Below are 17,776 nucleotides of genomic sequence, written 5' to 3'. Positions count from 1 at the left end.
AGGGTGTCACAAGAAGGGAGAAAAATTGTTCTCCTTGGCCTCTGAGCATAAGGCAAGAAGCAATGGGCTTAAACTGCAGCAAGGAGGCTTAGGTTGGACAGTAGGAAACACTTCCTAACTGTCAGGATGGTTAAACACTGGAATAAGTTGCCTAGGGAGGTTGTGGAATCTCCAACTCTGGAGATATTTAACAGCAGGTTAGACAGACATCTATCAGGGATTGTCTAGACAGTGCTTGGTCCTACTCTTGAGGTCCCTTCCAGTTCGAGTATTCTATGATTCTATGCTTGGACCCTTTTTTATGTGTACGAACATTTGAGAAGTGCTTATTGCTTGTATGGATACCTTTATATGAATTCATTATTTGAAACAATAGCATAATGAATGAAGAAGAGTAATTATCCAATAAGGAAACAGACTTAATATGTGGATTAAGTGACCAAGTAGACAGAAGAGCAACGAGTTGAAATGAACAGTGCACTAACCTCCACTTGCCGAAAACAGGCATAAACTATTTCAGCTATTACAAATAGGGGGGAAATAAGCCAAAAATCTAGCCTTTGGGAGAAATATTTGCAAACAAAAATAGGTTTGTCATGTAATAATTTACTTGTAATAGATTATGGAAACTCCATCATTGGAGATATTTAATAGCAGGTTAGATAGACATCTATCAGGGATAATCTAGATCAGTGTTTCTGAAAGTGTTCCACGGAATCACTCTCAGCAACACATTAACTGGCCACCCCGGTTTGTTTATTTACCAGCACTGCGGCCAAGGAGTCTCGCAGCTCCCATTGGCTCTGTTTCATCCTTTGCAGCCAAGGGGAGCCGTGAGAAGCAGCGTGGTCTGGGACACCATTTTCCCCTTGGCTACAAAGGATGAAATGGAGCCAGTGGGAGCCCCGAGGCTCTGTGGCCGCAGCGCTGGTAAGTTCCACGGAACACTTTCAGAAACACTGATCTAGATGATGCTTGGTCCTGCCATGAGGGCAGAGGACTGGATTTCATGACCTCTTGAGTCAACTCTACACCCTAACTTGAAATAAGATATGCAATTTGAGCTACACAAATTGCTTATATTTCAGCGCTACTTGGAAATAGCTTATTTCATCATTTGGCACTGTCTACACAGTGCCAAATTTTGAAATAAAGCACTATTCTGAAACATCCCTTACTACTTGTAGAATAAGGTTTATAGAGATGTCAGAATAGCGAGCCTGAAATAACGGGCTTGCTGTAAAGACAGCTATTTCGGGATGCTCAGTATCCCAAAATAGCATTGCAGTGTAGACGTACCCTTCCAGTTCTATGATTCTAATTCACACCAATCTAGTTACTGCAATGTGCTCTCTCTACATAATGTTACATCAGCTGGCCATTGTAACCTCATCTAACACAGCATGTCTCCACTGCAAACAAAAACCTGCAGCACCAAGTCTTAGACCCTAGGTCAATTGATTGGATTTGAGGGGTTATAACTAGCAGTGAAGCTATTAGGGGTTTGGGCTGGACCGCAGACTCTGAAACCCAGGAAAGGGAGGGTGCCAGGCTCCGTATTCAGTGAATGTCCCTGTATTCAACACAGCCTAAGGGCTCATCCTGTCAGCACATCCAGGCAAGTTCTTTATTCATAGGTTATTGAACTGACTTCAGTAGGACCACTCACACTGGGAAGAGTTGAAACAAAAACAGGACTATGTAGCACTTTAAAGACTAACAAGATGGTGTGACGGACCCCCGCAGGTCCGCACTAGAACCGGAGCCGGCGGCGCACCCTTCAGGTCGCCGGGCGGGCCAGCAGGCAGCCCCAGGAGCAGGGGAGAGTGGGCCCGGGGGGAAACCCCGCCGGAGGAGGGGCGGCTAACCCCGCGGTGGGGAAGGAGGGGCCGGGAGCGGCTGCAGCCGAGGTGCGGGGAGCCAGAACAGCGTGCCACTTGGGCGGAGCAGCGCGGGTCCGGCGTCGGGACGGCACGCCCCGGCCGTGACGTCGGGGAACGCCAGGACGCCCAGGGGGCGGAACTGACGCCCCCGGCATCCTCGCCCGGGCCGTTTGAAAAGCGGCCGGGTGAAGCAAGCAGAGGCGGCACTCAGCTGCCAGGGGGAACCCCCCCCACGTTGGAGAAGGCGAAGGGACGAACCCGAACCCCCACGACGGCCGCGGGACGAGACCGACGTCTCGGGCGGGGTAAGTGACTGCGGGACCCCCTCCAACGGGGCGGAGGGTAGCGGGGAGTGGAAGGAGCCCGGGGCGGGGGCCTTCTGACGCCCATGGACAGGTGCGTTACGGGGATAAACCCCACCTGTCGTGGGAGGAACGCCTCCATCGTTCCCCCCCCCACTTAGGGCCCCGGGCTGTGACCCGGTGGAGAGGGCGGGCCCGGGTCCCCCACATCCCCCTCCCTACCACGAAACCCCAACCCACGTAACCCCGCAGGGGGTGACTAACCAGAGGGGTGAAGACCTTTCACTTCGATTGCCCCGGCGAGGACCTGGCCTACGGATAGGCCGCCGGGGGCGGCACCATCTCCCTGCCTCGGCACCCGGGTGGACTGGGGCCCCGGGAGCGCCCCAGGGGAATCGGGACCACGAGTCCGCTGGTCCCTGGCCCGGACTCGTGGCCGGGTGATCGCACTCGAACTGCCAGGCGGCGGGTCCGCTGAACCCCCTTGCCCGCTGGGAGGGGGTGTTCGCACCCACACAAGCCATCACAGATGGTTTATTAGGTGATGAGCTTTCATGGGCCAGACCCACTTCCTCAGATCAAATAGTGGAAGAAAATTGGCATGACCATATATACCAAAGGATACAATCAAAAAAATGATTACTGGTAAGTGCTAGCAGGTTACAGCCCTACACTACAGGTCTAACAGTGGCACAGCTGTTGTGGTATTACTACATCACTGTAAGGTCTCCCTGTAGCCTCTTCTTGCTGGCAGGAGAGAGCTCTCTTGCCAGTGCAATTAATCTGCATTTTTTATGTTCATCAGGGAGCTTCTTCTGCTGATACACTATTGTCCAGATCAGCACTTTTGCTGGTAAAACTTATATCAGGGATGTGTTTTTTTCATACCCCTGACCAGCAAGTTTTACGGACAAAGGTGCTGGTATAGACATATCCTGAATGGTTATGGTGATTAACACTGAAGCATTCTCAGTGTTCAAAAGTGCTTTGGCAAAGAGGTATACCTAAAAACTTGAATAAGACGCTGTATTATGCACTAAACATATCAAGTGTTCATCAGTTCAAAAGTCTAAGTAATTATCATCCCATTTGAATTGCTTTCCTTCTTTGCTAAAGGCTATACTTGGGACCTGTAACACATCCCTCATATCACATTACAACACATTCCTGTCAACTTTGAAACTCTCAGTTTTGAGTTATGCACACATACCAGAAAATAAAGGACAATGCATTTTTATTTCACAGCCATCCCCATTACTCTACAATTCCTCTGGTTTTGCTTTAACTTTTTAATCAGCTTCATTTTTGGGTGGAGTTCAGGTATGCAAAAGTTTTATCTGGGGATGATTTGTTTTTTGGATGGTTCAGTCAGCTTTTAGGGGAAAGAGGGAAACAATTTCCCAAACTTAACAAAAGTGTTCATTAAATACATAAATGCTGATTAACTTTTGTGATCATCTTATTGCCAGAGAACAGAATTAGTGAGAATTCCAGGGCTCCAGTCCTGGTTCTGCTGCTTGTTGTATGACTTTGAATAAGTCTCTCAATCACTGTACCTTAATTTACTCTTCTGTAAAATGGGGATACAGTCGAACTCACGGGAATTTTATAAAGCTTGTTTGCAAAGTACATGTCCTAAAGGTTTCCCAAAAGTGTGATGTATTTGTTAATAATCCCCATTGCACATGTAAACAAATATTTATGAGCTTACTTTTCCCTGTCCAGTACTAGAGGATATTCAAACTTCTGCTTCTTTTCCATGTACTTGCTGTCCTCCTTGATTACAGTGGGAAATTCATTAACATCACAAGGCAAAATCATATCACTGGATTCTGATAATTCAAACACCCTCCGCTGTCCAAAGTAACCAACATAATGTCCACTTGGTGCATGCCAGAGCCTAAAGGTGCAGAAAGAGAGATGGAAAAAATGGGCAGATTTAGAAATTGGAAGAAAATGAAGTGCCTTTGGAATGTTATGTAATTTAATAACCCCTGACATGTATAGTAGGCTAGTCATAAGACAATATCAGAGTTAAGGTTGAGAGTATATTTCAGATTAAATAAATTAAGTGTAGAAAAACATTAGAAGAATGTTATATAAAACCCCTAAAACCAAGACATTCAGTGCCAAGGCTAACATTAAATGTAAAAATGGTAAAGTATGAAAATGAGTTAAGGCATTTCAAAACAACCTAAACTGCTCTATAGCGAGAAACTGCCATCATAAAAACACATTTTTAGAAGTGAAATTTCCTAGGTTTTATTTTATTTTAGAAACTTGAAATGCCCTTTTTTTGTTAAGAGCAGATTGCATAATGGGCGGTAATGCATGTTTATTCAATCTGAGATTGCTATGGTAAAATCTGCAAGATATCACATATAAGGCAAAATAACCTGACATACTAATTTGACAAGCACCTGCAGAAAGTTAAAATGGAATTAAAAAAGGAGCTCATTTCCAAAACGATTGGACGTCTCTTTATGTGCTCAGTTTCACAGAATTAGAAGAAAAATGTGGTGGTCCATCTCTGCACATTTCAGGAGACTGGTGGGGTTCAAACTTTAAAAAAAAAAAAAAAAAAAAAAAAAAAAGGATCCGAGACCTCTGGGAAAGAAAAGAATGGACATATTATGTCTGAAGTTAAGCTGTGCATAGGCAGAACTGATTTTTTTCCTCGCCAAAACAAATACCTAAAATTATTTCAGTTCTGAGCTAGACAAAAGTCAGGCAAAAAGGGGGGCTCTGGGAAAAGAGAATCCACAGGCTAAAGCAATAACAAATGTTAACCATCTCTGTACCTGACAGAACCATCCGTGGAGGCTGTCACCACCAGGTTTTTCTCCTCCTCATAGAATAGGCTGACCACTTTGGTGGAGTGAGCTCGCCAGTAGAGCTGCTGCTTTATTTGCTGAGGGGAGGAAAGCAAGCAAGCAAACACACACACACAAACATAACTGGCCACATTTCAGTCTGCTATGCAATCTTAAAATTGTTACCCCCACAGTGTCCTTATGAAGCAAGCTGTCTTCAGACTCAAAAGATGAGAGGTTATGATAACCCTGAAAACAAGCTAAAGGCAGTGTGCATGAAGCCACTTGGCTAAATTCATCCCTAGTGCAACTCCACTTTCTACAATGGAATTATGCTAGGGACAGTTTACTGTTGTTCTTCGTGTTGTTCATAGTTTAAAATAGACAATTCAAACCAAAGGTTTAGGCTTACTCTTTGTAGCTGGGAAGGAAGTGGACTGACTGGTCCCAGGATAGTGAACTGTTATTCCATTTTTTCTCTACTTTCTATATGTGAACGGTGAATTATTTAGGTGGAAAAAATGTTTCAGTCTCACCTTATTTTCATCTTGAGGATCTTCCAGGAATGAGCCAGTATTCCAGCGCATAATATGCCCCTCTGTATTTAAAAAACAAAACCATAATTTCAAAAGAGGTTCAAATCTCTTTGTAAGTGCCCCCTTTTGCTAGCACTTTAAAGACTAACAAGATGGTTTATTAGATGATGAGCTTTCGTGGGCCAGACCCACTTCCTCAGATCAAATAGTGGAAGAAAATAGTCACAACCATATATACCAAAGGGATACAATTAAAAAAAAGAACACACATGAAAAGGACAAATCAGAACAGGAGGGGGATGCGGGGGGGAGTGGGGGGGGGCGGGAGGAGGAAGGTAAATGTCTGTGAGCTAATGATATTAGAGGTGATAATTGGGGAAGCTATCTTTGTAATGGGTAAGATAACTAGAGTCTTTGTTAAGACCCCCGTGCAAAGTGTCGAATTTTAGCATGAATAACAGTTCAGAGGATTCCCTTTCAAGTGCAGTTTTAAAAGGCTTTTGAAGCAGGATGCAAGTAATTAAGTCGTTGAGACAATGTCCTTTCTGGTTGAAATGGCAAGAAACTGTTTTTTCTTTGTGATCCTGTCTAATATCTGTTTATCTTACCCATTACAAAGATAGCTTCCCCAATTATCACCTCTAATATCATTAGCTCACAGACATTACCTCTCCTCCCCCCCCCCCCCCCCGCATCCCCCTTCTGTTCTGATTTGTCCTTTTCATGTGTGTTCTTTTTTTTAATTGTATCCTTTGGTATATATGGTTGTGACTATTTTCTTCCACTATTTGATCTGAGGAAGTGGGTCTGGCCCACGAAAGCTCATCATCTAATAAACCATCTTGTTAGTCTTTAAAGTGCTACATAGTCCTGTATTTTGCTTCAGCTACACCAGACTAACACGGCAACATTTCTATCCCTTTTGCTAGATGTGCCATCAATTGTCCTGGACAAGGTAAAAGGCGACCAAGGATCTGAGCATTAAAAGTTAGTTTTCAGGATAACATAAACATCACTTAACTAGTTCATTAGTGAATATAAAGGAGAAAATGTTAGTCCATGTGTTACCATATGGATCTCCCACCTATTTATGAAGAATACCATGTTAACAGCACAGCCTTACCTGTTTGTTAAAGCCATCTAAGAATGTAAACTATTACAATCACATACAAAAATCACCTACTAAACAGACTTACCTTCTGCATAGACCAAACATGAGGAACTTTAATGGGGGTGACATTTTTCATTTTGAAATGACAAACTGGACAGAGTTTGATTAATCCCATGCATAATGAAAAAGACAAATGACTCCTGCCTTTCTAGTGCACTCATGGAAGGGAAGGGGACACAGACCAAGATGCGGGAGACTGACCACTGAAATGGAACATTTACCTTTATTTAGTGTCCCTCCACTGCTCCTTGTTCCAGTTCCTCCATCTCCCCTTTGTTGCTCTCCCACTAGGAGGCTCCGGGCTGGGTAGTCCCAACAGTCATCCTTGGCCGACCTACTCTCTGAAAGTGTATACTTGGGCAGAGAGAAGGGTTGACAGCCCCACTAGAGGATGCCTTTGTTGTAGAGGGGAAAGGATGAGAAGGGAGGAAGTGAAGGAGATAGGAGCAGAGGGGCTAACAGAAGTTATCTCGGTAATACAACAGTGGACATCAGTAGTGGGGAGGAGGAAGAGGGTACAGGAGGCACACTGATCAGAACTAGTAAGAAGACCACATGCAACCACTTAGAATCTGCAGCCAGTGGCATGCAAGCAAGAGGTCAAAAAGGGAAAGCATCAAATGCAGAAGAAAACTGGTGTGACAGTAACGTGGAGTACTTCTCCATGCCCACCTGAAAAACTCCTTGCTGTACCTATGCAGTATGGGATCACTGATTAGAAGGAAAGCTTTCTGTCCATTTTTTAGTGCAGGTCTCCATTGCAGCCAATGATATGGTTTGAAGCACATGTAGACATACCATGCCAGCTGTACTATGGCTAGCTCATCAAAAATGGAGGTGAGGAGTGTGGACTTCAGCATGGGTTGCACAACCCACCTGACTCCTGTGGGTGCATATTTATTGTCTGGCTGGTGCTGAAGCCCATACCATAGATTCCTCATGTCTATTTTTACCGAGCTATCTAGAGTACAACTAGTGTGGCTATGCCCACACAAGCTACCCCATTCATACCCCTCTTGCAATGGAGAGTTACCCTTGGTGTCAGTCTCACACCGTTATTAAGTTATGAAATGTCTGGAAAAGCTTTTTCCATCTCATTCTGCCCAGCAGCAGATCAGGAAGGATGGAATTACTGTGAAAAATTCTGTTGTTGTGAGATTTCTAGCAGGAAAAATATGTAAGTACCGGATGTCACATGAGATATACGGAAACAAAGATTTTCAGGCCACATCTGAAAGCATGAGAGGTTTAGATAAGCTCAAGATTGTAAGGTTCACTGAATGTTAAATCAATGATGCAAGAAAGGTGCGCTAGCAGAGGCGTTGGTAATGCTTTTCTCCCCACCTTGCTGTGTATTTAGAAAAACAAAGGTCATTGTTGTACACTGAACTTTTCACTGTCCATGAACTAATTCTGTCTGCGTGCAACAATAGCAGCCAATTTGCTTTTAGTTGCTGCAGCTTTTTATGGGGAATGTGGGGCTTTTGCTTAGTCTTTTTGTTAATCTTTTCCCTTCGTTTACATTGAGGGAATTTAGATGGTAAGAATATGGGAGTTCTTTGTGTAAAGAAAATACAACACATCATTCTTGAAAATAGCCTCTGTAATGGCACGATTGTTAGTTGCTAACTAACTTGCATTTGTCACTTCATGTACACTTCCCTTTCCTAAATTTTTAATGCAGTTTTGATTTGGTCTGTCATTGCTGTATTTCCAGATGTTTTTATGATCTTTTTCTAGCACTACCAAGAGTCCAGAGAACTGTGACTGACAAGTGGTCACTTACCCTTGGTGGCACCCAAAAGCATTTTAGCAGAGATATCAGTGCACAAAGTAATCAGAGGAATTGCAGGATGCTTTGTGAAGGGTAAAACTTCTCTCAGTAAATCTCCCTAAAACAAACAAACAAACAAAGTCTGCTTTCCCCTATACTTCATCCATAAAAACAAATCAAAACAACAGAAGTTTTATCATGTCAATATGATGCAATGTTTTCCGTTGCTTTGATTTTTCATGCATTAAGTAAATAGCATATTAATCAGATTTTATACCAACAATGTACATTGAGCAGCTTTATTATACCCAAAGAGTTCAATATCACAGTTAATTAAAAACTCTGCGGTCCCAAAAACCTTTTTATAATATATCTTAATTTAGCCACATAGGCTCAAATTCTTCCCTGTTAAGTAACTCCACTGACATCAACCGGACTGTACAATATGCAAATTGTACTTGATGCTCTACTCATTCACACAAGTACATAGCCTATTACTGCTACATTATTTTTCAAAGAAAGTCAGTGAACAGAGCAGATTTCCTCTTATAACTGGAATAGCAGACTTTGCCTTGTCCATCACACTGTCTCAGAAGGAAATAAAGAATGGACCCCAAAGGAGTTAACATCAGTTGTTACTAAAACGATGCAAAGCCATGACTTCTTCCTTCCCTTTGCTACAGCTGTTGAAGCAGCACTAAACTGTGTTCATAGAAATAATGACCAGTAGATTACTGCATATGTTAGGCGAGAGCAGGATGCTAAAGAGCATTTTCCTCTCCTTTCACCCCCAGCTCCCTCCCAAAATATCATCAAATACATTACCCCAAGAGTCCATAGATAGACACAGCCATTTTCATGAGCAGAGGCCAGTATCGGTGAGCATTTGTGTCCAGCAATGGCTTTGGAAAAGCCAGAGGATGATTTTTTGGTGTCAGAGAACTGCATGTCCTTCTCAGTGGTGGTCTCTTCCCCTGCTGTTTTGGAACATAATTGACTCCGTTATCTTCTTGCCATAGTTCTTACAGTGCTTTCTTTGAACACAAAGCAGTGGCATAACACTAAAAAAACCCAAACCTTGACAAAAGAAAACTTCGTTATAAAAGAGGCCCCTTTGAAAATACTTCATAAATACTGGCAAGGAGCCATTGAGAGATGTTGGAGATACATTGTTTAGAAAGTTTTCTCATGAGACATCTTGTGCCAAACTGCATCATTCATTTCGGAGATACTACATGCGCTCCTCTTGTGTACCTCACAGCAAGGCTCCACTGCATCTCTGACTGTGAAGGATAGGACAGGAATATGACCAGAGGACCTGTGAACATGCAGATTCACTGGTCAGAGTCTTCCAAGGAAGGAAAGCTGCAGGGCTACAGCAGCAGCCAGTTCCTCGGTCTTGAGGCTGCAGATGTAGCCCAGGGAATGGCTCTGTCCATATTCTGCAGCCTCGGAGAGAGAGTGTTCTATCCTTCTGTAAACCATCTACAATCCCTATGTACAGTCTGTCTGTCTCTTGAGCATGTGACAATTTAGCCTTCGCTATTTTCCCCTTTGCTCTCTATTTCTAAAGATGTGCATGAACCAAGATCTTTATTTTAAAGGTCTCTTTGCTTGTACTTATGGGTCACTAGCTCAAACCTGACCCGTGGCCTATATGAGATGACTCGGTATCAGTAATGTTGATAGACACTGTCTAACATCAATTATTCTGTTCTATTTGGATGACGGTGCAACCCATGCTTGCCCTGCCACTGGGACACACAATCTGCATGCTGATGGTATTTCAGCACCCCATCTCTCACTATCTGCTCCAGCTGCCTTCCATGCACACTGAAAATTAGCACTGATGAAACAAATCCCTGTGGAACCACACACAAATGTCTGAGCAGCTGGGATTTCTATACGCTTTAGTCTGATACTTGCACACATCTTTCTGACAATAGGCAAACAATTTCAAAAATGGACTCTTCCCTCGCCCATACTCTTTCCTCCCCAACCGTCCAGGAAACTTTATAGTATAAAGAGAAACACATTCCATACCTACTGTTGGGGAGTCTTCAACAGTGTTTACATCTTCCTAAAAACAAGACATAAAACAGAAACTGAGCCAGAAAATTGAAAGAAAAGAGAGTAAATACAGTACTGGGCCATAACATGCCTGGAGAAAGAGCTCTCTAGACTCATTATTTAAATAATTACTAATTTTTTGAGAACCTAATGTGAAACTTTAACTAATATTGTCACAACTTCCAAGAAGGGTCTGGGCTAAGTTAATACTTTTTTGGTATAACGAATGGACACACACTCAGAATATAAATCCACAGGGGAATTTTTCTGAAATCACACATGAATGGGAGTTAGGTGCTTCTGCAGTTCTCCCCACTAGTCCTTATTCTTCCCTGGAGCAAAAATAGATAATATAGCAAAGCTTTTCCACATATAGCCCAATTTCAGCACCCCTCTCTTTTTAAAGATGTCGGTCAAATTCTGTCTGCTGCTTCTCTTAAACTCTGCTTTTAACTGAATTTTACCACACTCCTAATACAAAGTCCTGCTAGAATTGCATGAATGTGGCTTTTCACTCTGACATCAGTACTTTCACATGGCCTCAGTCACATAGTTGGAGGTGTTGGACAAATGGATTGCCTCCAAACTTCACTCCATGTCAATCCAAATGGGTCTATCAACTACAGCAGAAACTCAGTCTTATGATCGGAGAGTCCACCTCATTTGGAACCAGAAGTACACAATAAGCTGGCAGCAGACCGAAAAAGAATAAATACAGTACAACACTGCTTTAAATGTAAATTACCAAAAATAAAGGGAAAGCAACATTCTTCTTCTTAGTAAAGCTTCAAAGCTGTATTATGTCAATTGAGCTGTAAACTTTTGAAAAAGCAACTATAAGATTTTGTCCAAAATCATGAACATTTCAGAGTTATGAAGAACCTCCATTTCTGAAGTGTTCGTAATTCTGAGGTTCTGCTGTACAGAGATGTGGACCCATTGAAGTGACTCCAAGGGCAATGGTGGAGGGGAGGGCGGGTTGTTGGGCAGGGTCCGTAGGAAAGAATGGAATATTTGGTGAGTCAGGAGGGAGACTAGGAAGTATAAAGGGTTATAGAAGAACACAAGCCTCCTCAGTCTAGTACAGCAGCAGGCAAGACATGACCCATGGGCTGGATCTGGCCTGCTAAGCTGCTGGATCCGGCCCACAGACCTCCCAATCTGGCCACGGGCCACCCCACTGGGACCCTCAGGCACAGAGCAGCCAGCTGCTTCTGAGAAGCCCCAGACTGCTTTAAGTGGCTGTTTGCTCCCTGTGGCTCTCTGCATCAGGTGCTGGGGGAAAAGGAAGGTAGATCTCAAAAATACTGATTCAGAACCTTACAAGGAAGTACTATAAATATCAGAGTTATTTTTCATGGAACCCATGCTAGTTTTCCTACAATACAGGGTTGACATTTCAATCTAGAGAATCTCAATTTTCTCATTTCTTGCCCTCTATCATTTCCCCTCAAACAGGAAAGGCTGGTGATGCGCATCCTTTGATACCAGTCACTCCATGTACCAGTCGCAAGCTACTGAATGGCATATACTCCCAGATCCCATCTTCATTTCCATATCTGCGCTGTGCTTGCTCTTTTGCCCAGGAAGCAAAATAAGTCAGGCATCTGTGGAGCAAGGGACCTCAGCATGGCAGCACACTGATCTTGGCAAACCACTGGCTTCTGTTGTTTTTAGCTGTGCTATAGACATTTAGTTTGGATGAAATGGAAACCAAACTGCCAACATACCTTGTTTAGGCTCATGTGACTGCCTTCTGTACCCTGTATGAAAGTCATATCACTTACAATGGATGAAGGGGAAGAGGAGGAGGGACTAAGTTTCCTGCATGGGGAAAAAAAAAATCCAGAGATATGGCTGATGGCACATAATAGAATATAGGTGACTACTGACATTCTCAGAGATTATGTTGGAGACCTAGAGTTAATATTAGCCAGCGCCACCGAAGAAAAAAGCAGTGCCTCTGGTAGAGAGTAAGTTTTAAAAAAATGTTAGTAAGTGACATAAGTCTGTGAGCAAGATCTGCAAACGTCTGAATTAAACACATAACAAGCCACATGCTACATTGATTTTCATCCTGTGGAGCTGTATCAAGGTATTTCAGATTGCACTCAGCCAGGGTAAAAGAGAGAGTCATAACTGTCTGTTCATGATATTGTATTAAGTGTATAAATCTACATTCAAGGGACGTTACAGGCTAAGAGTATGCAGTGGCGGGGGGGGGGGAGGGCAATGAAAAATGGCCATCTTCTCCTCGAGGCATTGTTCATCATGCCCAGGACTGCTGAATACATCGCCCTTAGCAAGGGTCACTGATACACCATTTCTACTGGGGTTGCTTGTCTTTCTCCCATATTGGGTGGTATATTAGCCACTAGGTGAATGGAGCCCATGCCCAGAGGTCTGGTGGGCTGGGGAAATGGCTGCCCCTGCATCCTGACCTACTCTGCTCGCCCAACATTGGGTAGGGCACAGGGTCTTGCACCACTCTGCCCACTTGGCACACCTACCCAGGAGTGGGGCCAGGGCACAGGGTCTTGCCTCACTCTGCTTGGCACTCCTGCTGGAGCATAGGGGCTTATCTCTCCACCTGGCAAGAGTGCTGGGCAGGCAGGAGCTCCAAGGGGGGGAATAGAGGGGACAGCAGGTAGAAAATGCAGGGAGGTGGCCCCCAACTTGCTCTGGTCCAGGGCCTCACAAAATGGTAATATATTCACCTCTGCTCATACTGGCTCACTTTCACCAGTACATCTAGGGGTGCAGGCCAGTGGGTGGGGCTGTGTCCCTAATCCCTCCCCGCACTTTTGGAGACAAGTGTCTGGAGAGGGGGAAGAGGAGAGACTGGAGTTGGCTGGGAAGGCAGACAGGGAGCTGGTCAGAATGGGGAATGTGGGTAGAGGAAGAGAGAGATTGGGAATCCAGAGGAGAAAAAGGAGGAATGGAGCCTAAGATGTTGAGTCTCACCATACCTCTGCTGCCAGCAAATATCCATGAAACCCACTGGCAAAGTGCCCCTTCCCCCTCTAGTGCAGATCCACACAGTGGATGACTAACTACTTTTGTTACCAGTTGCTCTGTTGGCTCAAGTGGCAAAGGTCCATGCTGTGGATCTAAAGGCTCCAACTCTGCATATCACACACTGTAGTGTCCCATGATGGAACTTCTTCTTTTCACGTTTCCTTTTTAAAAAAACCCACTTAGGAACACACACACACACACACACACACACACACACACAAATGAGGTTGCCTGTGCTTTCTCTCACACACACACACACACACACACACACACACACACACACACACACACACACACACACACGAGGTTGCCTGTGCTTTCTGGAGCTTATGCATTGATACCTAAGCACTTGCTATTTTTTCCCACAACATTCATTCAGTGCAGTGGGTGGACTTGTCCTGGGAGTGAATCAGAGTTCTGTAATGAAGGAGACTGTTGCAAGAAGAGTCTTGTCATTAAGGCAGTTGAATGCTGCCCTAGAGAATTGGATTCTATCCCTGCTGTACAGTTCCCATGTGATACTGGACAAGCCTCTTTAATCGAACACATCACAAGTTTTCTTTAATTGGGTGCTCCCAATTTTTTGGTTGCTCAATTTAAGGATATAGGGTTTGGTCTGCAGAAGTGTTGAGCACTCACAGTTGCAACCAAAATTAAAATGGGAGCAGTCCTTCGAATGCATAACAATGCTAGGAACTCTGAAAAACCAGATGCCAGTTGTCTCAAATCAAACACTCCACCTGGATACATTTGACCTTAATATTTCTGAATGTCAATTCTCCATCCGGGAAATAGGGCTAATAATACCCTGTCATTTCACAGGGTTATTATGAAAATAAATGAATCTGTGAAGTACTCAGATATCACAGGGATGAGCACTACTGAAAAGTCCAGGAGGAAATTAATAATTCTGCCTTCAAACCAGGGTTTAATAGTGTGCAATACATAAGACTGAACTTTGAGGAATGGGGATACAACAAAATATTAAATCCATCCATCTGACACACAGAATAAGGGAGGGATGTGTGATGTAATTAATTAAAGATTATAATAATGCATATATGCAAGGAGGCCTCCTTAAATCTGGCATTTTCTAACCTTTGAATGCTTGACTTTGCAAGCTTAGTAAATGTTCTTTTAATGCATTTTGTGTGTATAATAGTAATAAGCATACATTTAACCAGACATAGTAATAGAAAATAAACTCTACATAAAACATGTATGAATCAGTGTAATTTCAAGAACTTCACCTTTCAGCACTGTGAGGATATTTCCTGACATTAAAAAGTGCAAACTGTGAAATTTAATCTCTGCATTTAATTTAATTTACCTGGGTCTCTGAAAATACAGGGCCAAATCACTAAATTTTAAGACTGAAACTTGGGATGTATGAGGGGCTCCTGGTAGGGGTTTAGGATGTGTGGGAGGTGCAGGAGGCAGGGCAGGGTGCTGGGGGTGGGAAGCAGAATATGTGGAGTAGAGACTGATTAACATTTATTAAGTGGTTATGGCATATTTAGTGTAATAAGTGTGTAATCCGCTTTAAGGTCTTAAAATGACACAAAGCCACAAACCACCCTAGAGATTCAAGGGGGTCTTCAAGCTGCTTAATTGTTTAAGTCTTTAATACTACATAAATATATTATCCAAATTAAGTCCTTAAGGCTGCCAAGTGTCTATGAACGTACATTGGAAAATGAGCACTTGTAAAAATGCACACATACTCAGTCCTCTGTTCTAGATGCGGGGTTTGTGACTGAGCATCTGTCCTCCATACATTAATTCCTAGTTCCTTTTTGAAGGATATTGGCCAGAATTGGCTATGAACTTAAGGGTTGTATGAATCACAATAAAAACAAGCCATGCTTTAAAGAGTTTATAGTCTACAAACCAGATTAAAAGAAAGGAAAAGCCACTGGGGAAAAAAAAAGTAAAGAAAAGGATTTTTGGGGAGGGAGGACAGAGGGGTTAAATAGACTTTTGTAATTTTAACTTCTTATGAAGCCGAGGTAAGGCATAGGCTAGGGGTGGGGAAGACAGCACCCAGCCCTTTGATCCGGCCCATGGCCACTCTGCTGCTCCCCCGCCCTCAGGCCAATTGAGACCTAGGCACAGGGAAATGCACAAAGTCTCTTCCCCCTGGCAGAGTGCGTGGCACTAGCAGGACGGGGGGCAAAGACTTCACCCACTCCCCCACTCCTAGGTCAATCAGGGTCTGTGGGTGGAGGAGAATGCACAGTCTCATGGCTCCTCCCCATCTGACCAAGGAGTCCCACAACCACTTCTGAAATCCATTGCCCCCTTTCAAAAATTATTGCCCACCCCTGTCATAGGCAGATTCTGAATGAGGACGGGTGGGGCTTAGTGAAGTAGTATAGAAAGGACATCTCACATGTAAGGAGCAACAGGTAAGGAGACACTGAGGAAGAATTGGGAAAGGTAAGCACCCACTTGGGTCTGCAACTTGATCAGTCAAACACAGTGAACCCAGCCCAATTCAGCTTTAGGTTATCCTGGTAGGGAAAATGATGCAAGTATAACAGAGCAAAATTCATAACACAGTGCATGCAGTTCAGTTACCTGGGGGAGGTAGAACTCCGGAATAGGAATAGCACAGCATTGACTCCAAGCACTTGAGCACTTTGACCAGCCTGATAAGTTTTATGCCTGGAAATATAGATGTTCATATAGGATTTGTCATACACTTCAACACCTAATGCATTTATTATAGAGTGTTGTTCTTAGGTAAAACTACAGACTGAAATACATAAACTCTTAAGAATTAAATAATTTTCATTGCCTGGGGCTTATGTGACATGTAAATAGTCACATATAATTCTGCAAAATCAGTTTACTATTCACGAATTATGCTGGCTTGACATTTTTAGAATAGACTGCACTTTTCTGTAGGCTCTGCCATAGTAAACATCCCCACCAGGAATGAAATGAAAAGCCTGGGAGCTGATGGAATGGTTCAACGGGAAAGAAAAAAATGTCTATCACCACTCAAACACTCAGCATTTAAGACCAAGAAAAAACATAAGTTAATTTAAGCAGAATATTGCCATCATCTTGCCAGTCAGGCCAGTCATGTGAATTGTGGGGGTATAAAGCCCTATTTTCCTCCAACTTTTCCCTTTCATCTCTTTTCCATGCAGCCACACTCACAACCCTCCCCCTGTAAAAGGAGTGGGGGAAGCAGAGCTGTAGTTCGTCTTTTATTCCCCTTTCATTTTTCCCTCAACCCCTTTTTGAGGAAAAAGTGAAGGGAGGAAAAAGTGACATTTCGACCACAAGTTGAAAGGAATAAAACAGTTGACGTTTCAGTGTTGAAATCTTGTTCAAAAGAGAAACTCAGGAAAATGAAAAATGTCACTGTAATCCCATTCTTATGTAAAGCATTTAAATGTTTATATATGTGACCAGTTCTAATAGCTTTTTCTAAGCCAGAGCATAATTTTCAAGATAATTACTTCCAAGCTTATTAAATGAGTTTAGGAGAGCTAGGCAAAACAGTTTAAGGGTATGAGACAATACCTAGTAGTGGGAGCTCAGATTTGGGTCACTAGACAGATGGGACCATACAGAGATCACTTTAGAATGCTGCCAATCCGTGGTGGGCAAGATATGGGAAAATGTACAACAACATTGATTGAAGGGGCTTCTTGGGGTCTTTGGGAACCCCCCCTTGCCAGCCCCATACCTTCATCAGGGTTCCCAGAGGCTTTGGAGGTGATGATAGCGGTATTTCTAAAGACAACTTTTTTGAACAGTTAATAGGGAAGAAAGGATTATGAATGATTTGGCTTTGTCAAACTTGGACACAAAAATAATAAATATTTAAGAAAGAAAAACTGCAAGAGGAGCACCACCAAAAGACAGGTGAAGGAAAGCAGCACTAACAGATGTCCTGAAGCCTTTGGTGGTTGTGACTTCACCAAACCCCCAGAAAATGGTGCATATGGCACTCAGGTCTGAGGCTTTACCTTTGATTTCATTTTTTTATTATCTTCTCTTGGGGTATGTCTAGATTACACGCCTTTTTCGACAGAGGCTTTGTCGACAGTATCTGTCGACAGAGCCTCTGTTGAAAAAGAGCATCTAGACTACAACCAGTACAAAGCAAGCCACTTTTTCAAAAGAGAGTCTAGACGCTCTCTTTCGAAAAGGCACATTTTGAATGCAATAGTGCCTTTTTCAACAAGTACT

The 17,776-nt window shown here is 43.3% G+C and overlaps 1 protein-coding gene and 1 long non-coding RNA gene across 9 annotated transcripts in view; one reads left to right on the top strand and one right to left on the bottom strand.

Annotated features, from left to right (window-relative positions):
* The window catches only part of WDR64 (WD repeat domain 64), a 117,440-nt gene that overhangs the window by 14,459 nt on the left and 85,205 nt on the right, over window positions 1–17,776 (bottom strand). For all 8 annotated transcript variants that reach the window (XR_003088175.2, XR_003088174.2, XR_003088176.2 and 5 more), the window contains 8 exons: window positions 16,148–16,234; window positions 12,280–12,373; window positions 10,523–10,559; window positions 9,305–9,456; window positions 8,492–8,597; window positions 5,535–5,596; window positions 4,987–5,096; window positions 3,897–4,085 (listed from right to left, as the gene is read on the bottom strand). Coding sequence is in view for 5 of the 8 variants with exons in the window: in XM_075924833.1 (XP_075780948.1) it covers window positions 3,897–4,085; window positions 4,987–5,096; window positions 5,535–5,596; window positions 8,492–8,597; window positions 9,305–9,456; window positions 10,523–10,559; window positions 12,280–12,373; window positions 16,148–16,234 (837 nt within the window). In the remaining 3 variants the exon portion in view is untranslated. The remainder of the gene's footprint in view (window positions 1–3,896; window positions 4,086–4,986; window positions 5,097–5,534; window positions 5,597–8,491; window positions 8,598–9,304; window positions 9,457–10,522; window positions 10,560–12,279; window positions 12,374–16,147; window positions 16,235–17,776) is intronic.
* LOC142827979 (uncharacterized) overlaps window positions 1,920–17,776 on the top strand; it is an 81,675-nt gene continuing 65,818 nt past the window's right edge. Inside the window, exon 1 of the long non-coding RNA XR_012902825.1 lies at window positions 1,920–2,188. This is a non-coding gene — a long non-coding RNA (uncharacterized LOC142827979). The remainder of the gene's footprint in view (window positions 2,189–17,776) is intronic.

Source organism: Pelodiscus sinensis, chromosome 3 (assembly GCF_049634645.1).
Source record: "Pelodiscus sinensis isolate JC-2024 chromosome 3, ASM4963464v1, whole genome shotgun sequence".
NCBI classification, from domain to species: Eukaryota; Metazoa; Chordata; order Testudines; family Trionychidae; genus Pelodiscus; species Pelodiscus sinensis.
Note: the sequence above shows the minus strand (reverse complement) of the source record. Positions and strands in the feature narration are given on the sequence as shown.